Source organism: Mytilus galloprovincialis, chromosome 2 (genome assembly GCF_965363235.1).
Source record: "Mytilus galloprovincialis chromosome 2, xbMytGall1.hap1.1, whole genome shotgun sequence".
NCBI lineage: Eukaryota > Metazoa > Mollusca > Bivalvia > Mytilida > Mytilidae > Mytilus > Mytilus galloprovincialis.
Window position 1 is genome coordinate 115322583 of NC_134839.1, and position 24582 is coordinate 115347164.

At 34.4% G+C, this 24582-nt stretch overlaps 1 protein-coding gene across 2 annotated transcripts in view; it reads left to right on the forward strand.

Annotated features, from left to right (window-relative positions):
• The window catches only part of LOC143065516 (peroxisomal carnitine O-octanoyltransferase-like), a 31261-nt gene extending 11318 nt beyond the window's left edge, over positions 1-19943 (forward strand). Inside the window, exons 8-16 of one of the 2 annotated variants that reach the window (XM_076239139.1) lie at positions 6147-6248; positions 8261-8344; positions 12779-12886; positions 13326-13456; positions 14443-14566; positions 15110-15188; positions 16293-16386; positions 17005-17124; positions 17577-19943. In XM_076239139.1, coding sequence (XP_076095254.1) covers positions 6147-6248; positions 8261-8344; positions 12779-12886; positions 13326-13456; positions 14443-14566; positions 15110-15188; positions 16293-16386; positions 17005-17124; positions 17577-17712 — 978 coding nt within the window. In that variant the 3' untranslated portion in view covers positions 17713-19943. Of the gene's footprint in view, positions 1-6146; positions 6249-8260; positions 8345-8371; positions 8456-12778; positions 12887-13325; positions 13457-14442; positions 14567-15109; positions 15189-16292; positions 16387-17004; positions 17125-17576 lie in introns of both variants that reach the window. The other variant, XM_076239136.1, reaches the window with a different exon arrangement.
• Positions 19944-24582: the final 4639 nt, after the last annotated feature.

The window sequence follows — 24582 nt, forward strand, 5'->3', positions numbered from 1 at the left end:
AATGACAATAATACATAAATAACAACAGACTACTAGCAGTTAACTGACATGCCAGCTCCAGACTTCAATTAAACTGACTGAAAGATTATGATTTCATCATATGAACATCAGGCACAATCCTTCCCGTTAGGGGTTTAGTATCATACCATCATAACATATATGAGAAGAACATAACCCGTGTCATGCCAACAACTGGTTTTTGAATAAATGTGTTTAGTTCCGATGCAAAGACCCTATAAGTGAATCAATATTAACGGCAAAATATGCAATCTTTAATGACCTGACAACAGTATTGTAACTATATCCCTTCTTAATAAGTCTATTCAAAGGTTTTGTTAGTTTTTGAGGTGAATACTGACACCTTTGTGCTTTATAAAGAATATTTCCATAAAAAATTGGATGTGAAATACCTGAACGTATAAGAAGTCTGCATGTTGAGCTATATTTACGAATTATGTCCTTATACCGATGATAAAATTTAGTAAATGTTTTGACTAGTTTGTGATATCGAAAACCCTGGTGTAATAATTTTTCAGTAATACATAAATTTCTCTCGTTAAAATCTAAAACATTGTTACATACACGAGCGATCGTACAAGTTGAGATATATAAACACCGTAAGATGGTGACAAGGGAACGTCACCATCTAAAAATGGCTAATTAACAATAGAAAATGAAAAATCATCTCTTTTATCATAAATTTTAGTATTCAGCTTTCCGTTAGTGATATAGATATCAAGATCGAGGAAAGGGCAGTGGTCATTGTTAGTATTAGCTTTATTTAAAGTAAGTTCAACAGGATAAATTTCTTTAATATACATACTGAAGTCGTCATTATTGAGAGCCAAAATATCATCCAAATATCTAAAAGCATTATTAAATTTGTTTATCAGATGTTGTTTCGATGGGTCTTTGCTTGCTTATTTTTGTAATAAATTGACAAAGCCCTGGAAACACACACCAAACAAAGTTCTGTAGCTATTTGGGTTAGACAGTCTTGACAAAGCCCTGGAAACACACCCCAAACAAAGTTCTGTAGCTGTTTGGGTTAGACAGTCTTGACAAAGCCCTGGAAACACACCCCAAACAAAGTTCTGTAGCTGTTTGGGCTAGACGGTCTTGACAAAGCCCTGTAAACACATCCCAAACAAAGTTCTGTAGCTGTTTGGGTTAGACGGTCTTGACAAAGCCCTGTAAACACACCCCAAACAAAGTTCTGTAGCTGTTTGGATTAGACAGTCTTGACAAAGCCCTGGAAACACACACCAAACAAAGTTCTGTAGCTGTTTGGATTAGACAGTCTTGACAAAGCCCTGGAAACACACCCCAAACAAAGTTCTGTAGCTGTTTGGATTAGACAGTCTTGACAAAGCCCTGGAAACACATCCCAAACAAAGTTCTGTAGCTGTTTGGATTAGACAGTCTTGACAAAGCCCTGGAAACACACACCAAACAAAGTTCTGTAGCTGTTTGGATTAGACAGTCTTGACAAAGCCCTGGAAACACACCCCAAACAAAGTTCTGTAGCTGTTTGGGTTAGACAGTCTTGACAAAGCCCTGGAAACACACCCCAAACAAAGTTCTGTAGCTGTTTGGGTTAGACAGTCTTGACAAAGCCCTGGAAACACACCCCAAACAAAGTTCTGTAGCTGTATGGATTAGACAGTCTTGACAAAGCCCTGGAAACACACCCCAAACAAAGTTCTGTAGCTGTTTGGGTTAGACAGTCTTGACAAAGCCCTGGAAACACACCCCAAACAAAGTTCTGTAGCTGTTTAGGTTAAACAGTCTTGACAAAGCCCTGGAAACACACCCCAAACAAAATTCTGTAGCTGTTTGGATTAGACATAAAATTGAGAATAGAAATGGGGAATGTGCCAAAGAGACAACAACCCGACCATAGAAAAAACAACAGCAGAAGGTCACCAACAGGTCTTCAATGTAGCGAGAAATTCCCGCATCCGGAGGCGTCCTTCAGCTGGCCCCTAAACAAATATATACTAGTTCAGTGATAATGAACGCCATACTAATTTCCAAATTGTACACAAGAAACTAAAATTAAAATAATACAAGACTAACAAAGGCCAGAGGCTCCTGACTTGGGACAGGCGCAAAAATGTGGCGGGGTTAAACATGTTTGTGAGATCTCAACCCTCCCCCTATACCTCTAGCCAATGTAGAAAAGTAAACGCATTAATATAACAATACGCACATTAAAATTCAGTTCAAGAGAAGTCCGAGTCTGATGTCAGAAGATGTAACCAAAGAAAATAAACAAAATGACAATAATACATAAATAACAACAGACTACTAGCAGTTAACTGACATGCCAGCTCCAGACTTCAATTAAACTGACTGAAAGATTATGATTTCATCATATGAACATCAGGCACAATCCTTCCCGTTAGGGGTTTAGTATCATACCATCATAACATATATGAGAAGAACATAACCCGTGTCATGCCAACAACTGGTTTTTGAATAAATGTGTTTAGTTCCGATGCAAAGACCCTATAAGTGAATCAATATTAACGGCAAAATATGCAATCTTTAATGACCTGACAACAGTATTGTAACTATATCCCTTCTTAATAAGTCTATTCAAAGGTTTTGTTAGTTTTTGAGGTGAATACTGACACCTTTGTGCTTTATAAAGAATATTTCCATAAAAAATTGGATGTGAAATACCTGAACGTATAAGAAGTCTGCATGTTGAGCTATATTTACGAATTATGTCCTTATACCGATGATAAAATTTAGTAAATGTTTTGACTAGTTTGTGATATCGAAAACCCTGGTGTAATAATTTTTCAGTAATACATAAATTTCTCTCGTTAAAATCTAAAACATTGTTACATACACGAGCGATCGTACAAGTTGAGATATATAAACACCGTAAGATGGTGACAAGGGAACGTCACCATCTAAAAATGGATAATTAACAATAGAAAATGAAAAATCATCTCTTTTATCATAAATTTTAGTATTCAGCTTTCCGTTAGTGATATAGATATCAAGATCGAGGAAAGGGCAGTGGTCATTGTTAGTATTAGCTTTATTTAAAGTAAGTTCAACAGGATAAATTTCTTTAATATACATACTGAAGTCGTCATTATTGAGAGCCAAAATATCATCCAAATATCTAAAAGTATTATTAAATTTGTTTATCAGATGTTGTTTCGATGGGTCTTTGCTTGCTTATTTTTGTAATAAATTGACAAAGCCCTGGAAACACACACCAAACAAAGTTCTGTAGCTGTTTGGGTTAGACAGTCTTGACAAAGCCCTGGAAACACACCCCAAACAAAGTTCTGTAGCTGTTTGGGTTAGACAGTCTTGACAAAGCCCTGGAAACACACCCCAAACAAAGTTCTGTAGCTGTTTGGGTTAGACAGTCTTGACAAAGCCCTGGAAACACACCCCAAACAAAGTTCTGTAGCTGTTTGGGTTAGACGGTCTTGACAAAGCCCTGTAAACACACCCCAAACAAAGTTCTGTAGCTGTTTGGATTAGACAGTCTTGACAAAGCCCTGGAAACACACACCAAACAAAGTTCTGTAGCTGTTTGGATTAGACAGTCTTGACAAAGCCCTGGAAACACACCCCAAACAAAGTTCTGTAGCTGTTTGGGTTAGACAGTCTTGACAAAGCCCTGGAAACACACCCCAAACAAAGTTCTGTAGCTGTTTGGGTTAGACAGTCTTGACAAAGCCCTGGAAACACACCCCAAACAAATTTCTGTAGCTGTATGGATTAGACAGTCTTGACAAAGCCCTGGAAACACACCCCAAACAAAGTTCTGTAGCTGTTTGGGTTAAACAGTCTTGACAAAGCCCTGGAAACACACCCCAAACAAAGTTATGTAGCTGTTTGGGTTAGACAGTCTTGACAAAGCCCTGGAAACACACCCCAAACAAAGTTCTGTAGCTGTTTGGATTAGACAGTCTTGACAAAGCCCTGGAAACACACCCCAAACAAAGTTCTGTAGCTGTTTGGATTAGACAGTCTTGACAAAGCCCTGGAAACACACCCCAAACAAAGTTCTGTAGCTGTTTGGATTAGACAGTCTTGACAAAGCCCTGGAAACACACCCCAAACAAAGTTCGGTAGCTGTTTGGATTAGACAGTCTTGACAAAGCCCTGGAAACACACCCCAAACAAAGTTCTGTAGCTGTTTGGGTTAGACAGTCTTGACAAAGCCCTGGAAACACACCCCAAGCAAAGTTCTGTAGCTGTTTGGATTAGACAGTCTTGACAAAGCCCTGGAAACACACCCCAAACAAAGTTACTGTCTATGTTTTGTAAGCAGGCATAAATGGTTTTGTATTCAATTTGTCTTAGATTTATGACCACTCAACCATCGGCCATCTTGCACTAGGCAAACACTCTCACTAATTTTTACAACATGCATTACTTTATGAGACTCTCACCACTAAAAAAAAATAAGAAATATAACAAACTCGAAGAAATGTTTTTAATCATAAGGTTTTTCTTCTTCTCATAGTATATTCCTCCTTTCTTGGAGCACCAGTGTCACACAGAGACAAAACTCACACCAATAGAAAAAAAAATCCTACAGACTAGCACCACTCAAGAAATGTTTTAAATCATCTGAGAGTTCTAGATTGTCTTCTCTTAGTTATTTCCTCTGTTATTGATGTACTTGTATCATACAGAGACAGAACTTGACTCAAACTTTAAAAAAAAAAAGATACTACAAACTAGCACCACAGAGAAATGTTTTAATTATCAGTGTTCCATGTTGTCTTCTTTTTAGCTCACCTGGCCCAAAGGGCCAAGTGAGCTTTTCTCATCACTTTGCGTCCGGCGTTAACTTTTACAAAAATCTTCTCCTCTGAAACTACTGGGCCAAATTTAACCAAACTTGGCCACAATCATCATTGGGGTATCTAGTTTAAAAAATGTGTCCGGTGACCCGGCCAACCAACCAAGATGGCCGCCATGGCTAAAAATAGAACATATGGGTAAAATGCAGATTTTGGTTTATAACTCAAAAACCAAAGCATTTAGAGCAAATCTGACGTGGGGTAATATTGTTCATCAGGTCAAAATTTATCTGCCCTGAAATTTTCAGATAAATCGGACATTTCGTTGTTGGGTTGCTGCCCCTGAAATGGTAATTTTAAGGAAATTTTGCTGTTTTTGGTTATTATCTTGAATATTATTATAGATAGAGATAAACTGTAAACAGCAATAATGTTCAGCAAAGTAAGATCTACAAATAAGTCAACATGACCAAAATGGTCAGTTGACCACTTTAGGAGTTATTGCCCTTTATAGTCAATTTTTAACCATTTTTCGTAAATCTGTCATCTTTTAGAAAAATCTTCTCCTCTGAAACTACTGGGCCAAATTTAACCAAACTTGGCCATGATCATCATTTGGGTATTTAGTTTAAAAAATGTGTCCGGTGACCCGGCAAACCAACCAAGATGGCCGCCATGGCTAAAAATAGAACATAGGGGTAAAATGCAGTTTTTGGCTTATAATTCAAAAACCAAAGCATTTAGAGCAATCTGACATGGGGTAAAATTGTTGATCAGGTCAAGATCCGTCTGCCCTGAAATTTTTAGATGAATCAGACATTCCGTTGTTGGGTTGCTGCCCCTGAAATGGTAGTTAAGTAAGAACTAAAAAAAAGTCAGTATGACCAAAATAGTCAATTGACCCCCTAAGGAGTTATTGCCCTTCATAGTCAATTTTTAACAATTTTCTTAAAATTTGAAGATTTTCAATAACATTTTCCACAGAAAGTACTGTTATAGATAGAGATAATTGTAAGCAGCAAGAATGTTTAGGAAAGTAAAATCTACAAACACATCACCATCACCAAAACACAATTTTGTCATGAATCCATCTGTGTCTATGTTTAATATTCACATAGACCAAGGTGAGCGACACAGGCTCGTAAGAGCCTCTAGTTATCTGAGTTATTTCCTTCTTTCTAGGAGCACATGTGTATCACAGACTGAATCTACTAGTTGGACAGTTTGAGAAACACAAACCCAAGCTGTGTATTATCAAGCCGCGCTCACGCTGTCTTTTTCTAGTGAGATTGAATGTTTGTTTGTTACATTGATTCCTTTATTGTTTTTATTGATCATGTAGAATATATATCATTTCAGTTATTTCAAGAATCATTGGGTGGAACACCGATTGACAAATGGTTTGATAAATCACTCAACCTTATCTTTTTTGAAAATGGGACAGCAGGTTCCAACTGTGATGTAAGTATCTAACATGTATCCTACAAGTATCCAAAGTATCCTGTATGTATGCTGGGTATCCACAGAAATTGTACAGGTATCTAACACACATCCAAGGTATCCTTCAAGTATCCAAAGTATCCTTCAAGTATCCAAAGTATCCTTTAAGTATCTAAAGTATCCTGTATGTATCCTTGGTATCCACAGATATCCTACATGTATCCAAAACATATCCAAGGTATCCTACAGGTATCCAAAGTATCGTGTATGTATCCTGGGTATCCACAGGTATCTTACAGGTATCCGTAGATATTCAAGGTATCCTTCAGGTATCCTTCAGGTATCCTACATGTATCTAACACATATCCAAGGTATCCTACATGTATCTAACACATATCCAAGGTATCCTACATGTATCTAACACATATCCAAGGTATCCTACATGTATCTAACACATATCCAAGGTATCCTACAGGTATTCTATACATATCCTACAGGTATCCAAAGTTATAAAACAGTTATCCACAGGTATCCTACATGTACATTGTATCTAACACATATTCAAGGTATCCTACATGTATTCTATACATATCCTACATGTATTCTATACATATCCTACATGTATTCTATACATATCCTACATGTATTCTATCCATATCCTACATGTATCCTATACATATATCCTGCATGTATCCTATACACATATCCTACTGGTATCCTATACATGTATTCCACAGTTTTCAGGTGCACATGTTCATTTATGATGTGAAATTTTAAAATAAATTGCTAAATTACAGTTGTTAACCCTGATCTCATTGTTTCTCTGAACAGAAATTTAAAGTCACGAATCCAGTACATTCTCAGGGATAAAGTTTTAAGGCAATGTGTCTAACCAATTTAAATTAACACTTTGTACACATGTTAATTGTGATTTGAAGATTAATATTTTGTATACCAAATTATTGTTTTGACCCTGATTTCACAGTTCTGACACTTAAACATGTAAATGTGATAGTCATGATAGTTGTAGCAGGACATGATGTCCCATGGACACCTTCTTTTGGTTATCTTCAGCAGATTCATATTTTTATTTGTTTTTATGCGTAATCATATTGTATTGCACAAAAGCAAAAAAAATTACTATGAATTCAAATCACATAACAAATTCAAGTTCTGTAACTACGGTTATTCTGTGTCAGAAACCTATTATGTGTCAAATATTTAACTACAATCCAAATTCATACCTCTATAAAGTTCGAATATTGTGTCCATGTTTTTACCCAACTGTTCAGGGTTTGACCTCTGCAGTCGTATCCAGCTGTGCTCAGCGAAGCAATTAATTGTTTATTGCTCACAATCACTGATTGTATAGTTTATTTATGTTTTATTTATAGCACAAATCTGCTGATGGTATTGTCAATGTATAGATATAGATTGTACCACTGCATCGAGTGTAATATGATATTTATCCACTCGAGACAGTTAAATTTTCAAAGTTAAAACGCGAGGCTTGCCCGAGCGTTTTAAATATTTAAAATTTAACTGTTGAGAGTAGATAAATATCATATTACACGAGATTTGGTGGTGGAATCTGTTTCTCTAATGATTTTCTAACATTATGCAGGCAAACTTATTCCTTCTTTTCGAATGATCTGCAAAAAGATGTATTCTTTCTATGTGACGTCATCAGGCATGGTGGCTTTTTTTCATGCCGTCACAATAGGAAATTCAGAGGAAAGCAAGAAAATTCGACGTCATAATCAGATTTTAACCAATGAAGTACTGAGAGTTGATTAAATTTCTTTTATACAATGGGTGCAGAAAGGGATAAATTGACGAAGAATTAGAGAAATCTATTTATAGAACACACCTGCTGATGTTATAGTTGATATGTTTCTATTTATAGCAACTTCATCTAATGGTAAAGTTGATATATTTCTATTTAAAGCACTCACCTGCTGATGTTATAGTTGATATGTTTCTATTTATAGCAACATCATCTAATGGTAAAGTTGATATATTTCTATTTATAGCACTCACCTGCTGATGGTATGGTCTATATTGCCTTTAAGTCTTATGTTGAACTGCTTGTATGCAAAACTAAAGGACATTGGCAGGTAATTGTTTTATGTTTCTATTTATAGCACACACCAGTGGATGCAATGGTTCTTGTAGCCAGTACATATTATAACGACCTGTTTATTGCTAAAAATAAAGGAAAATGGCAGGTATGGTTTGATTTGGCTCCTATCAATCCTGTTTGAGAATCACTTTATAAATTAAAGGTTAAATGAAGGTTAACATGCACAGTTTTCTTGGTAATTTGTTTAATGTTGTTTTTCATCACTTGCATATAAATTGTTGTCGGTACAGTCAAGCCTGCCTTAACGACCACCTGTATTGAATGACCACTCCCTGTTAATGAGCACTTTTCCAATCATGTAATCGTCAATATCTGCAATGTAGACACTATATCAAATAACCAATTACACACCAAGAGGCTGATATGTCAGAGACAGGGTAACAATGGTTTTTATAAACACTGATATGTTAGATGTAACAATGGACATTGCAATGGAGTTTACAGAAAAAAATTTACTTATTTGGAGTAAACCTTGAGGAGTAAAGGGATGATAAGAGAATATGGAAAATATTTGTGCCTTTCAAAGAAACAGAAAATAACTTTTAAAGGACCTCTAGGGAAAAACTTTATCAAGCAATTTGAGAAGGTACTGATTGTTTGGTACCATATGTTTACCTTCTACAGGCCTGAAACTGATAATTTACATTTTATAAACAGTGAGACTGATTGTTTGGTAGCATATGTTTACCTTCAGCAGGCCTGAAACTGATAATTTACATTTTATTACCAGTGAGACTGATTGTTTGGTAGCATATGTTTACCTTCGGCAGGCCTGAAACTGATAATTTACATTTTATAACCAGTGAGACTGATTGTTTGGTAGCATATGTTTACCTTCGGTAGGCCTGAAACTGATAATTTACATTTTATAACCAGTGAGACTGATTGTTTGGTAGCATATGTTTACCTTCGACTTGCCTGAAACTGATAATTTACATTTTATAACCAGTGAGACTGATTGTTTGTAGCATATGTTTACCTTCGGCAGGCCTGAAACTGATAATTTACATTTTATAACCAGTGAGACTGATTGTTTGGTAGCATATGTTTACCTTCGGCAGGCCTGAAACTGATAATTTACATTTTATAACCAGTGAGACTGATTGTTTGGTAGCATATGTTTACCTTCGGCAGGCCTGAAACTGATAATTTACATTTTATAACCAGTGTGACTGATTGTTTGGTAGCATATGTTTACCTTCGGCAGGCCTGAAACTGATAATTTACATTTTATAACCAGTGAGACTGATTGTTTGGTAGCATATGTTTACCTTCGGTAGGCCTGAAACTGATAATTTACATTTTATAACCAGTGTGACTGATTGTTTGGTAGCATATGTTTACCTTCTACAGGCCTGAAACTGATAATTTACATTTTATAACCAGTGAGACTGATTGTTTGGTAGCATATGTTTACCTTCGACTTGCCTGAAACTGATAATTTACATTTTATAACCAGTGAGACTGATTGTTTGGTAGCATATGTTTACCTTCGACTTGCCTGAAACTGATAATTTACATTTTATAACCAGTGAGACTGATTGTTTGGTAGCATATGATTACCTTCGGCTTGCCTGAAACTGATAATTTACATTTTATAACCAGTGAGACTGATTGTTTGGTAGCATATGTTTACCTTCTACAGGCCTGAAACTGATAATTTACATTTTATAACCAGTGAGACTGATTGTTTGGTAGCAATTTTTACCTTGGGCAGGCCTGCAACTGATAATTTACATTTTATAACCAGTGTGACTGATTGTTTGGTAGCAATGTTTACCTTCGACAGGCCTGAAACTGATAATTTACATTTTATAACCAGTGTGACTGATTGTTTGGTAGCATATGTTTACCTTCAACAGGCCTGAAACTGATAATTTACATTTTATAACCAGTGAGACTGATTGTTTGGTAGCATATACATGTTTACCTTCGACAGGCCTGAAACTGATAATTTACATTTTATAACCAGTGAGACTGATTGTTTGGTAGCAATTTTTACCTTGGGCAGGCCTGAAACTGATAATTTACATTTTATAACCAGTGTGACTGATTGTTTGGTAGCAATGTTTACCTTCGACAGGCCTGAAACTGATAATTTACATTTTATAACCAGTGAGACTGATTGTTTGGTAGCAATGTTTACCTTCGACAGGCCTGAAACTGATAATTTACATTTTATAACCAGTGAGACTGATTGTTTGGTAGCAATTTTTACCTTGGGCAGGCCTGAAACTGATAATTTACATTTTATAACCAGTGTGACTGATTGTTTGGTAGCAATGTTTACCTTCGACAGGCCTGAAACTGATAATTTACATTTTATAACCAGTGAGACTGATTGTTTGGTAGCAATGTTTACCTTCGACAGGCCTGAAACTGATAATTTACATTTTATAACCAGTGTGACTGATTGTTTGGTAGCAATGTTTACCTTCTACAGGCCTGAAACTGATAATTTACATTTTATAACCAGTGAGACTGATTGTTTGGTAGCATATGTTTACCTTCGACTTGCCTGAAACTGATAATTTACATTTTATAACCAGTGTGACTGATTGTTTGGTAGCATATGTTTACCTTCGACAGGCCTGAAACTGATAATTTACATTTTATAACCAGTGAGACTGATTGTTTGGTAGCATATGTTTACCTTTGACTTGCCTGAAACTGATAATTTACATTTTATAACCAGTGAGACTGATTGTTTGGTACCATATGATTACCTTCGGCTTGCCTGAAACTGATAATTTACATTTTATAACCAGTGAGACTGATTGTTTGGTAGCATATGATTACCTTCGGCTTGCCTGAAACTGATAATTTACATTTTATAACCAGTGAGACTGATTGTTTGGTAGCATATGTTTACCTTCGACAGGCCTGAAACTGATAATTTACATTTTATAACCAGTGAGACTGATTGTTTGGTAGCATATGTTTACCTTCGGCAGGCCTGAAACTGATAATTTACATTTTATAACCAGTGAGACTGATTGTTTGGTAGCATATGTTTACCTTCGACAGGCCTGAAACTGATAATTTACATTTTATAACCAGTAAGACTGATTGTTTGGTAGCATATACATGTTTACCTTCGACAGGCCTGAAACTGATAATTTACATTTTATAACCAGTGAGACTGATTGTTTGGTACCATATGATTACCTTCGGCTTGCCTGAAACTGATAATTTACATTTTATAACCAGTGAGACTGATTGTTTGGTAGCATATGTTTACCTTCGGCAGGCCTGAAACTGATAATTTACATTTTATAACCAGTGAGACTGATTGTTTGGTAGCATATGATTACCTTCGGCTTGCCTGAAACTGATAATTTACATTTTATAACCAGTGAGACTGATTGTTTGGTAGCATATGATTACCTTCGGCTTGCCTGAAACTGATAATTTACATTTTATAACCAGTGAGACTGATTGTTTGGTAGCATATGTTTACCTTCGACTTGCCTGAAACTGATAATTTACATTTTATAACCAGTGAGACTGATTGTTTGGTAGTATATGTTTACCTTCTACAGGCCTGAAACTGATAATTTACATTTTATAACCAGTGAGACTGATTGTTTGGTAGCAATTTTTACCTTCGACAGGCCGAAACTGATAATTTACATTTTATAACCAGTGAGACTGATTGTTTGGTAGCATATGTTTACCTTCGACTTGCCTGAAACTGATAATTTACATTTTATAACCAGTGAGACTGATTGTTTGGTAGCATATGTTTACCTTCGGCAGGCCTGAAACTGATAATTTACATTTTATAACCAGTGTGACTGATTGTTTGGTAGCATATGTTTACCTTCTACAGGCCTGAAACTGATAATTTACATTTTATAACCAGTGAGACTGATTGTTTGGTAGCATATGTTTACCTTCGACTTGCCTGAAACTGATAATTTACATTTTATAACCAGTGAGACTGATTGTTTGGTAGCATATGTTTACCTTCGGTAGGCCTGAAACTGATAATTTACATTTTATAACCAGTGAGACTGATTGTTTGGTAGCATATGTTTACCTTCGGCAGGCCTGAAACTGATAATTTACATTTTATAACCAGTGAGACTGATTGTTTGGTAGCATATGTTTACCTTTGACTTGCCTGAAACTGATAATTTACATTTTATAACCAGTGAGACTGATTGTTTGGTAGCATATACATGTTTACCTTCGACAGGCCTGAAACTGATAATTTACATTTTATAACCAGTGTGACTGATTGTTTGGTAGCAATGTTTACCTTCGACAGGCCTGAAACTGATAATTTACATTTTATAACCAGTGAGACTGATTGTTTGGTAGCAATGTTTACCTTCGACAGGCCGAAACTGATAATTTACATTTTATAACCAGTGAGACTTGCTATACATGTTTTCTCTTACAGGGAAGTACTACAAAAAGAGATTTACAAGAACCTATACAACTTATATTCCATGTAGATGATGTTATTAGAGATAATATAATCAAAGCTAAAATTGACCATAAACAAGTAGTAAGTATTGTTGTGTAAGATGAACGGGCTATGAAAACTCACTAAGATGAGAAAAAAATATATTGCCTCAGTGCTACTTTTTAAATTTACAAATTATTCAGAAACTGAGGATCCAAATTTTGTTGTTTAAAGTTGATAGGAGGATAATGAAGGTTCTATAGATGCTCTATAATCAGGGAGTTGTTATAAGGGGATAAGGGGGTTGAGAATATGCTCTATGATAAAGGAGTTGCTATAGTAAGGTAGTTGAGAAAATGCTCTGTAATAAGGGAGTTGAGAATAGGCTCTAAAATAGTGGAGTTGATATGATAAGAGAGTCAAGAAGATGCTCTATAATAAGGGAGTATTTTTTTATAAATATTTTAAAGAATGAGCACAGATTTTAATTTGATATTTCTATTTTAGTCAGACAGATTTTAATTTGATATTTCTATTTTAGTCAGACAATCTGCAGTGTAATGCAAAGTTTTATACAAAATATGGAAAGACATATTTACGCAGAAATAAACTACATCCAGATACACATGTACAACTAGCATTACAGTACGCTTACTACAAACTACACAAAAAGTAAGTATAGGCATAAACTACATCCAGCACACATGTACAACTAGCATTGCAGTATGCTTACTACAAAATACACAAAAATTAAGTATAGACATAAACTACATCCAGCACACATGTACAACTGGTGGTACACTTACTATAAAATACACAAAAAGTAAATATAGACATAAACTACATCCAGTAAATATAGACATAAACTACATCCAGCTGAAGGACGCCTCCGGGTGCGGGAATTTCTCGCTACATTGAAGACCTGTTGGTGACCTTCTGCTGTTGTGTTTTTTTATTTTGGTCGGGTTGTTGTCTCTTTGACACATTCCCCATTTCCATTCTCAATTTTATAGACATAAACTACATCCAGCACACATGTACAACTGGCGGTACACTTACTATAAAATACACAAAAAGTAAATATAGACATAAACTACATCCAGCACACATGTACAACTGGCATTGCAGTACGCTTACTATAAAATACGCAAAAAGTAGGTCCAGACATAAACTACATCCAGCACACATGTACAACTAGCATTGCAGTACGCTTACTATAAAATACACAAAAAGTAAGTATAGACATAAACTACATCCAGCACACATGTACAACTGGCGGTACACTTACTATAAAATACACAAAAAGTAAATATAGACATAAACTACATCCAGCACACATGTACAACTAGCATTGCAGTACGCTTAGTATAAAATACACAAAAAGTAAGTATAAACATAAACTACATCCAGCACACAGTTACAACTGGCGGTACACTTACTATAAAATACACAAAAAGTAAGTGTAGACATAAAATACATCTAAACATACTTGCACCACTAGAATTACAGTACACTTACTATAAAATACACAAAAATTAAATACATGTCCTATGTAATTTTGTAGTATTATATATAAATGCAAAGTTTCAATTCTATTTTTCAATGGGAACCAATTTCTTAAATATTTTCTTTTGTTGATAACAAAACTTACATTTCAGACCCGGGCCAACATATGAAACAGCAACAATAAGACGATTTTATAATGGACGTACAGAGACAATGAGGAGTTGTACAACTGAAGCTTTGGAATGGAGTAAATCTATGTGCAATAAAAATACCTCCGTAAGTCATCTGTATATAAAAATCTATATGACTTCATTGTAATGGATTTTTGAAAATGATAAGTTTATTTGATACTTATATAAAACTTTTATCTTTAAGACATTTAACATAAAATCAATAGTCAGTAAAGCAGGGGAGACGTTTCAGCTTGTGCACTCTTGCTTGACATTTTACAGTGTTTTTTTAATTTTTTTTATAGATATTTGAATGTATTATCTTATTCACTTGAGTTGTTCTTCTAGCATCGACTAAAGTGTTGATAAATCCCTTGTATACTCCATCAATTATCTCCCTTTGGACAACTATTTTCATTCTTTTTTTCACTGGGAGCTTTACATTCAACATAGGCATTTAGGTTTTAAACAGTCAGTACTTTTTAATCATTTGTTCAAAAATATCATTATAACTGACAACATTATTTTAAAAACCTGTTTGAAAACAAACTTCTATGGAGGAGCATGTAGAGAACAGCTGATAATAGGTAAAAAAAAAACTGTAAAAATTAAAGATGTTTACTATAGTTTTGTAAATATTTTTTTCCAGGAACAGACAAAATATAATTTATATCTGAAAGCATCAAATAAACATAACAGATTGATGAGTGAAGCACAGGAAGTCAAAGGTAAGATTTACTTTATAGGTGCTAGATTTATTATCAAATGTTTAGAATCATGGAAATTAACTACTGTTAGATATCTTCATTAAAGATTTTGATTGTTGATATGCATGTCATACATGTTCATCCGGCAATGTCTTTGCAAGCCAAGGATGACAATCCAGTCCCCTCCTCTCCACCCTTGATAAAATAATAGAGAATTTAGGATCTACACAGTAAGGGTTTTTATGGATTTCAGTTGTAACTGGCTGTGTTCTATCATAAAGCACTTTGAGATGATTACATGTAAATGTAAAAACGTAAATAAACAAGTTCCATGTGCTGATTGTGCAACAAATCTTAATGACAAATTTTAGAGGTCTTAATCAATCTTATAGTAATTGTACTGTAATGCCAGTTGTACATGTGTGCTGGATGTAGTTTATGCCTTTACTTAATTTTTTGTTCTTGAACAGAATGCTCACCCAAATCTTGGAATGTCAACATACATTTTGAGTTCTGCTTTAGGAAATTTGTGAACACTATATAGACACAATTGTTTTTACACCTCCACAATGAAGAGATTTCAAGTGCTGCCATTTGTGAAGAATTGTGTAGTCAACATGGGAGTGACTTATGTCTGCCTTTGAGGGCTCAGCATTGTAATAAAAAAATGTTGGCCTAATCAGCCAAGGGTGGAGAGGAGGGAACAGGATCGTAATCCTTGCCTATCCAAGATGATCAGGCACATCAGGAAATTCTTAATGAATTTCAAAAATGACATTTAAATCCTGGAATGTATTGTTTGTATTTTTTGTTTGATTGTGATTTAAGGATTTACATATTTAGCTCAAATGAAATTAAATCTTGATGGCTTAGTCTATCTTACCTTTTTTATTACATTATGAAAGATAATTACTTAAAATTTGTTTTCCTCTGATAAATGTCTATCCTAGCCTAGGTATAATGTATCTGGCTTCTTGATGATATGTTAACATTTAATTTTCTGATTTGGTCCATTAACGACTTACAATATTATATTAAGAACACCTTGTAAGCATAGTGGAACATTCTGTTCCTGCTTTTTCTGTGACAAATATATGTGTAATTTTTTATTTTTTTTAATTTTAGGTTGTGATCGACATTTACTAGGGCTATACCTGTTAGGAAGAGAACAAGGACTACCTGTTCCACAACTATTTACTGATCCTGCTTTTACTAAAAGGTATTTTGTAAGACTTCCATCTATATGACTGCATTTACATCTGTTACAGTTAACAGTATGCAAAAAAGGCAGACATTTCAAACTTCTGTCTGTATTTGATTTTATACAATGAATGAGACTTCAATAATATCTAAAAAAAAAAAATGCTCTAAACATGCTAAATGTAGATGTAAACCAAGAATTTTTGGTGTAAAGAGTATCTAAGTTTTACAAAAAAACAAAACAAAGAGATGTGATCGCAACATTTAAAGTGTACCTAGATTCAATGGTGGCGGTGGTAACTGCCTTGTCTACAAGCTTTGTAGGATACACAACAGTTTATGGTGGATTGGTTCTAATGCCTACATCTGTCTGTGTCCTCACTTATTTTTGTTTATTTTCAGTGGTGGCAGTGGTAACTTTGCCTTGTCTACAAGTTTTGTAGGATACGCAACAGTTTATGCTAGAGTGGTTCAATGCCTACATCTGTGTGTGTCCTCACTTATTTTGTTCATTTTCAGTGGTGGGGGTGGTTACTTTGCCTTGTCTACAAGCTTTGTAGGATACACAACAGTTTATGGTAGAGTGGTTCTAATGCCTACATCTGTGTGTGTCCTCACTTATTTTGTTTATTTTCAGTGGTGGCGGTGGTAACTTTGCCTTGTCTACAAGCTTTGTAGGATATACAACAGTTTATGGTGGAGTGGCTCCAATGGTGGAAAATGGTTATGGTTGTTTTTATCACATGGAACCCAAACAGTATGTATACATCAAGCTTAAGTGTTAATTCTAAGGTTATGGAAAGGATTGATATTGGTGATGAATACCACTATATTATTTCATGGTACTCTGTTAACACTGAGTTTGTGAGTTCAAATCCATGCATGTGGCAGATATGCTCAACTCCAATCTTTATTAACCATGATTGTTTGATTTGTTTTCCTGTTGAAGCCTGGAACTCTGGATTCCTCCACCAAAAAAACCTGAACGCCACGAAATATCCAATAATGCTAAAAGTGGCTTAACATCAAACAATTAATCTTGTATGCTATATAGCATGTTTAAACTCCACTTCATTATTCCATTCTAGTTCTACATTTAATTACATATCTGATGATTATTTACAGAATAGCGGCATAAAATCCATCTGATTATATCATAGAATGCATTCTAGTACCACATGAAATCACATATCTGATGATTATTTACAGAATAGCTGCTGTTGTAACAACATGGAGAAGTTGTAAAGAAACAGATTCTGTTGTGTTTATGAATGAAGTTCACCAATGTTTAACAGAGATGGGAAACATGATAGAGAAAGGCCAACAAACACATGCTAAATTATAAATATTAGCTGGCTCAATACAGGTGTTGTGGATTCATTGTTCATTATGTGTTGTGTCTTATCTGGCACTGCCTAAATAGTTATTATTATATGATAAACAGATTTATATAGAATAAATCCAATAAGCAGTCAATTTTAATTATCACAAACTTGATGGTCCATACAATAATAATTTAAGATACTAGGAGTAAATATTAGACAAATCTTACAATTTGGGCCAGACATCTTTCCAAAAAATAACAGGATTTTTTTAAATAAAAGGATTGTGAGATAAGGACAGCAATTGCATGTTATTCTGTAAAACATAATTTGATATTTTGTATGAGGTATATGTGCCATAAATATCCTGTGAGGATAAGGGTTAACTATTTGCTGGTCCCCTTTCAAATCATATTTCAAAATCTGCACTTTTATATTACTCTTTTGTATCGCATTGCTACCATAGAAATCTTCTGGAATCCATTCCTTAGATTGTTTATATAAAATGAAAAGTAATATGTTGGGTTGTTCCACAAACTGTGTTGTAATCAATTAACCATGCATAATTAAGAATTGATTAATTTGTTACTGTTTACTTAATATAAACTATCCAAAGTTCAAATGAAGTGGATGTAAGCAATTAATTTCTGCTGGGAAATGATAATTAATCATCCATAGTCATTCAATTGATTGGTATATTAAAGATAAGAAATAACCTGTTCCTTTAATTGATAAATGAACTTTCTGATTATTGGCAAGAGACAATATTGCTCAGGGTTATTTCATTAGTAAATTACCTGCCTTTGATGTTCTCTGTGTTTTTATGCCCCACCTACGATAGTAGAGGGGCATTATGTTTTCTGGTCTGTATGTCCGTTCGTCTGTTCCTTCGTCCGTTTGTCCCGCTTCAGGTTTAAGTTTTTGGTCAAGGTAGTTTTTGATGAAGTTGAAGTCCAATCAACTTGAAACTTAGTACACATGTTCCTTATGATATGATCTTTCTAATTTTAATGCCAAATAAGAGTTTTGACCCCAATTTCACGGTCCACTGAACATAGAAAATGATAGTGCGAGTGGGGCATCTGTGTACTGGGGACACATTCTTGTTTGTCATGTAATGATATTGTTGAGCATTTTTTTAAGTAACTGTAGTTTTTGTATCTTTAGATAGAAAGTATTATGTTTTACTTTGTACACTTCTGTAATACCAAAGTTATTTTGTATTTTTATGTCAAACTCTGAACAACATTCCATGTCTTTAAGAATTAAGTAAATATAGTCATAATGAGTGTACTTACTCATATTCAATTTTTATCAATTCAGTGATATGTATTTATTGTTTTAATTGAGAAAAGGGAGAATACCTTGTTTTGTAAGAAACAAAAGTAAAGCATTCTTGTTGAATTCTGCCTTATTTTGTCATTTTCATTGGTCATTTTTGTGTGGTCTGGAAAATTATTTGTTTATTCTGCTGATTTTATGATTTTATTTAATATTTCCTAGAATTACTTTATTGCTATTTTGTGTATTTTCTCTTTGATAAGTTTTTTTTATTTTGATTTTCATATCATGCTAATGGCTTTAGATAGAAAACTATCGCTAGAAACTAAAGGTGTAAACATCACAACATTATGGGAAAAATAGCTATAAACAGATTATCAATGGTCTTTCAAACCTAAGGATGTTTCTAGGCCACATCTCATGTCAGGGCTGTCACCCTTCAATGAGATTGTAGCTGAGAAATACAATCTATGAATATTGCGTAGAATAACTGATATAACATGAATATCTAACTCAGTCTGGAAACCAGTGTATAAATGTTGGAAGCTCCAATATCAAAAGGGATTGTTTCAAAGTGAAAATCAATAAAAACTGTTCAAGCAAAGTCTTTGAATTGTTCCTTTTAAAATGTTGGTATAAAAGAGCAGCACTGGTAATCTAGCAATAAGGTTGTTGACATATATTATGTAGACTCTGTAACAGCACCGATAGCAATAAGGTTGTTGACATAAATTATGTAGACTCTGTAATGCTGTTCAAATTTATATTGAAATGATTGATTCAGCTTTAATATTTTTTATTGGATTGTAAATGGCTGTATTTTGGTGCATTTAATGTGATTTATTGTATAATTTATAATTTATATTCATTTAAACATAATGTTTTTTAGTTAGATATTTTATAGCAACTGACAATGCAATTAATTTTATTATGTACAAATTCAAAATATGTTAAAATAAAATGATCAGCCCTTTGCTTTTTTTTAATTTAAATAAATTTTGCAAGGAAATGTGATGAAAGTGAGACATAATTTTACTTTTCTGCCATAGTTGTCTAAATCGTCATCACAGAGTGTTTTTGGTCCATTACAGAATAGTGATACTTTCCAACCAGAAATATCTCATTTGCTAGGAAGTAAGGAGGCCTATTTTCATACCTACACTCCTTAAAGAAGGGGTATGCTGGTTTTTCTATCTATCAATCAATGGGGATCTCGGTCCTTGGCACATTTCTGTCACCATTTTCTCAACAACTACCAAACAATGTGACACATTTTCTATTTAACTCCTTCTGTGTCTTTCTTTCTATTTCTTAAATACTGATATCTTTATAATGTGAACCAAGATATGGTTAACCACTTTGACCTAATTTCTTGTCATGGTCAGGATTCATCTTTCTCTGAGAAGATTCACCTTGACCTAATTTTCACTGTCTGGGTCAGGATACATCTTTGTTGGAAAATATTAACCTTGACCTCACCTCATTTTCATTGTCATGTTCGGGATTCACCTTTCCCTGAGAAGATTTATGTTGTCCTAACTTTCAGTTATGTTCAGGATTCACCTTTCCCTGAGAAGATTTACTTTGTCCTAATTTTCAGTCATGTTCAAGATCAATCTTTCACTGAAAAGATTTACGTTACCCTAATTTTCACTGTCATGTTCAGGAATAAAGGCAACAGAAGTATACCGCTTTTCAAAAGTAAAAAATCGATGATGAGAATACAAAATAAACCGAGGGAAAAACATCATCTATATGATGAAAACAACGAAACAACAGAAACACTGAAATGCAAGAAATAATCAAACGACAATGTAACAAACACAGAAGCGAACTATAAGATAGCAACTGCCATTTTCCTGACTTTTAAGTAAAGTGGTGGGTTAAACATGGTTTTATGGCTAGCCAGACCTCGTGCTTTTATGGCAATGTTAAATATAACAAGAGCCATCTTTCTCTGAAAAGATTAACCTGGACCTCATTTTCACTGTCATGGTCAGGATACATCTTTCCCGAGAAGATTTATGTTGACCTAACGATCACTGTCATGGTCAGAATATTTCTCTCCAGCAAAGATTTACCTTGACCTCATTTTCACTGTCATGGTCAGGATATTTCTTTCCTGAAAAGATTTACCTTGACCTCACATGCACAATGGCAGTAAATAATTACAAAATGTAATATTAAATTTCGGGATAGTGGTAAGTTTTTAAGACTCTTGGATTCTGGTTGCCTCTCAGAATTATATATTATAGGTTGAAAATGTTTTGTGTAGGTATGTAAATTCTGAACATATATATGAACATGTCTACCTGACAGGTTTATTTTGTCTTTGAGATATCATTTCCCTGTAAAATAATTCAAAAGACATTTTAGCATATCTACTCCTGTTCAATTACGTGTACATATAGATATAAGAAGATGAGGTATGAGTGCCAATGTCTTCATCCATGTCACAAGGTATAAAAGTAAACTATTATAGGTCAAAGTGCATGCATTCTACATCCATTCATTTGTTTAGGGGCCAGCTGAAGGACGCCTCCGGGTGCGGGAATTTCTCGCTACATTGAAGACCTGTTGGTGACCTTCTGCTGTTGTTTTTTTCTATGGTCGGGTTGTTGTCTCTTTGGCACATTCCCCATTTCCATTCTCAATTTTATTAGTTTGAAGATAGTATGGTTCTATCAATAAAAACATTATCTATATATTAATATTTTTTACCGAAAACATATTCTAATGAAAGTCCCCTGCCTAGCACTTTAACTTGCTATTTCAAAATTTTACTAAAAGGTAAAATAACACAACTACCGAATTGTGGAAATTAAGACTTGGTACTGGCATTTTCTTGTGTAGGAAAAGGTAAATAAAACCTGGTTTAAAAGCTAGCTAAACCGCTCACATGTATGACAGTCACATAAAATGCCATTATATTGAAGAATTAGATACAAATTTTATATTTGCGCCAGACGAGCGTTTCGTCTACAAAAGACTCGTCAGTGACTCTCGAATAAAACATTGTTGAAAAGGCCAAATAAAGTATGAAGTTGAACAGCATTGAGGACGACAAGATGTTCATCAAATAGTTTTCATATGACTATAGAAACACCAGTATACTACTGTTGTCATTATTTCCATAATAAACAAAATGTATCACTACATGTATTGAATTCCACCAGCTGCTGCTTTAATCATTCGCTAAACGTTATTGCCATGTGACGTAGTCCGAATGGCATTTACATATACTGATTAAGTCAACTGTTTAGCATTGAATGCATAGTCTTTATTTGTCACCTATTTTCATTAGTGTTTGTTGATGAGCCATATCTAATTCTAAAAACCACTGATATCCACACATATAGCATTAAAGTTATCTCCGAACAATCTTGGGGATCGGATACGCATCTAAGACTTAAATGGTAATTTCATTTAGTTTCCGACAATCAATACATAGCCGTCATGATGAGTCTTTTTTAAAGCAATGGGAGCAGACCATGGACCAGATGATTTTTCTATGATCTTCTATGATATTTCTTTGTTAAAATTTCTATTTCATTTTTCAAACTTGCCTCTTTAACAAAGGTATTCTTCTCGTGTGTTGAGTCATGTAATTTTATAGAATGTATCCCTAACATTGTTTTCCCAGTTTTTCCATTAGGATTTACAGATACCTCTTAGAATAGCACTAACATCTTTCAGAATTCATTGATCTCTTAACGTTTTTATGCCCTACCTACGATAGTAGAGGGGCATTATGTTTTTTGGTCTGTGGGTCCGTTCGTTCGTTCGTCCTTTCGTCCGTTATTGTGTCCGTCCGTCCGTGTGTCCCGCTTGAGGTTAAAGTTTTTGGTCAAGGTAGTTTTTGATGAAGTTGAAGTCCAATCAACTTGAAACTTAGAACACAAGTTCCCTATGAAATGCCAAATTCTATTTTTGACTTTTTTCATGGTCCACTAAACGTAGAAATGGATAGCGCGAGTTTCAGGTTAAAGGTTTTTGGTCAAGGTAGTTTTTGATGAAGTTGAAGTCTAATCAACTTGAAACTTAGTACACATGTTCTCTATGATATGATCTTTATAATTTAAATGCCAAATTAGATTTTTGACCCCAATTCCACGGTCCGCTCGTTCGTTCGTCCTTCCGTTCGTTATTCCAACCGTCCGTCCGTCTGTCCCGCTTCAGGATAAAGTTTTTTGTCAAGGTAATTTTTGATGAAGTTGCAGTCCAATCAACTTGAAACTTAGTACACATGTTCCCTATGATATGATCTTTCTAATTTAAATGCCAAATTATATTTTTGGCCAAATTTCACGGTCCACTGACGATAGAAAATTATGGTGCCAGTGGGGCATCCGTGTACTTTGGACACATTTTTGTTCAGTTAATAATATCTTTCCATTAATAAACGTATTGTCCATATATGTATATAATTTATAAGCCATCTAATCAAGAAAATTATATAAGATATCTTATAAACGATAAAAGATATCTTATAAATTAGATTTCATATAGGATATCTAATAACGTTTATGCGATATCTTGTTGTTAGAGTAAAAAACAAAACGACTTGCCATTTCCCCATTGTACCACTGGCATTCAAACCACACTTCCTTATGTCTATATACTAGTAGTTCATAAAGTATTCAGGGCGATCTCAGTGTCCCCTTGCTCAAAGAAATTATATAGTATGCCAGCTGACAAGGTATTCAGGAAAATCCACCAATTAGGTCCTGATTAAGGAGATGTGGTATAATTGCTAATGAAACAACCATCCACCAGAGTCTTAATGACAAAGATTTAAGAAGCTATAAGTAAATGTACACCCTTCAACAATGAGCAAACACCATACCTTCTAGTCGGCTATAAAAGATATAGCAAGTAAGACAAGAAAAAACCCAACAAAGGTCAAGATTAATTAATGACCAAAAAAAAAATATACCTTGGATTCATGACTATTCGGTTGGATAACAATTTTCGTGTCCTTATTTAACAGATGAACCATGCAAGGAATAAAAATGTTAACGAAGTACAAAATATCTATTGGCGTATACGAAAACTTGATTAAAAATTACAAAATCTAACATCCACGATTATACATTTGTTCCGTAATCCACGAACCTTGTAATCTACGATAGTAATGATTAAACCAATTGTTAATTCAAAAATCATTACGTGCATTTATTATTGGGATTTTTTAGAATGGAGAAAACATGCGAGGTCAGTTTTCGCTGTTTCGGAAAAAGCTGCATACAGATGTATCTATCATAAATGAGAATGCAAATCCTTATTATTGCGAAACTCAACCTGTCGCATAATTTGTTTTAATAAAAAAACATCGACAATAATTGCAGGCTTCACGATCTAACGGAAAATATTGCACTACAATAAAAATAGATAAAAAAAAAAGATGTATGAAAATTTCAATAATGCGATACAATGAAAAATAATAAAAGGTGATGTGTGTCATACATCAATGAGGCACCACAATGAAAATAATAAGAAGATGTGTGAGTCAGTGCCTCATAAAAAGCAAAACAATGAACATACAAAAGGAGATGCAATGTATAAATCCGTAAGGCAACACATCAGTTGAAAATACAAGAGGAGATGTGGGT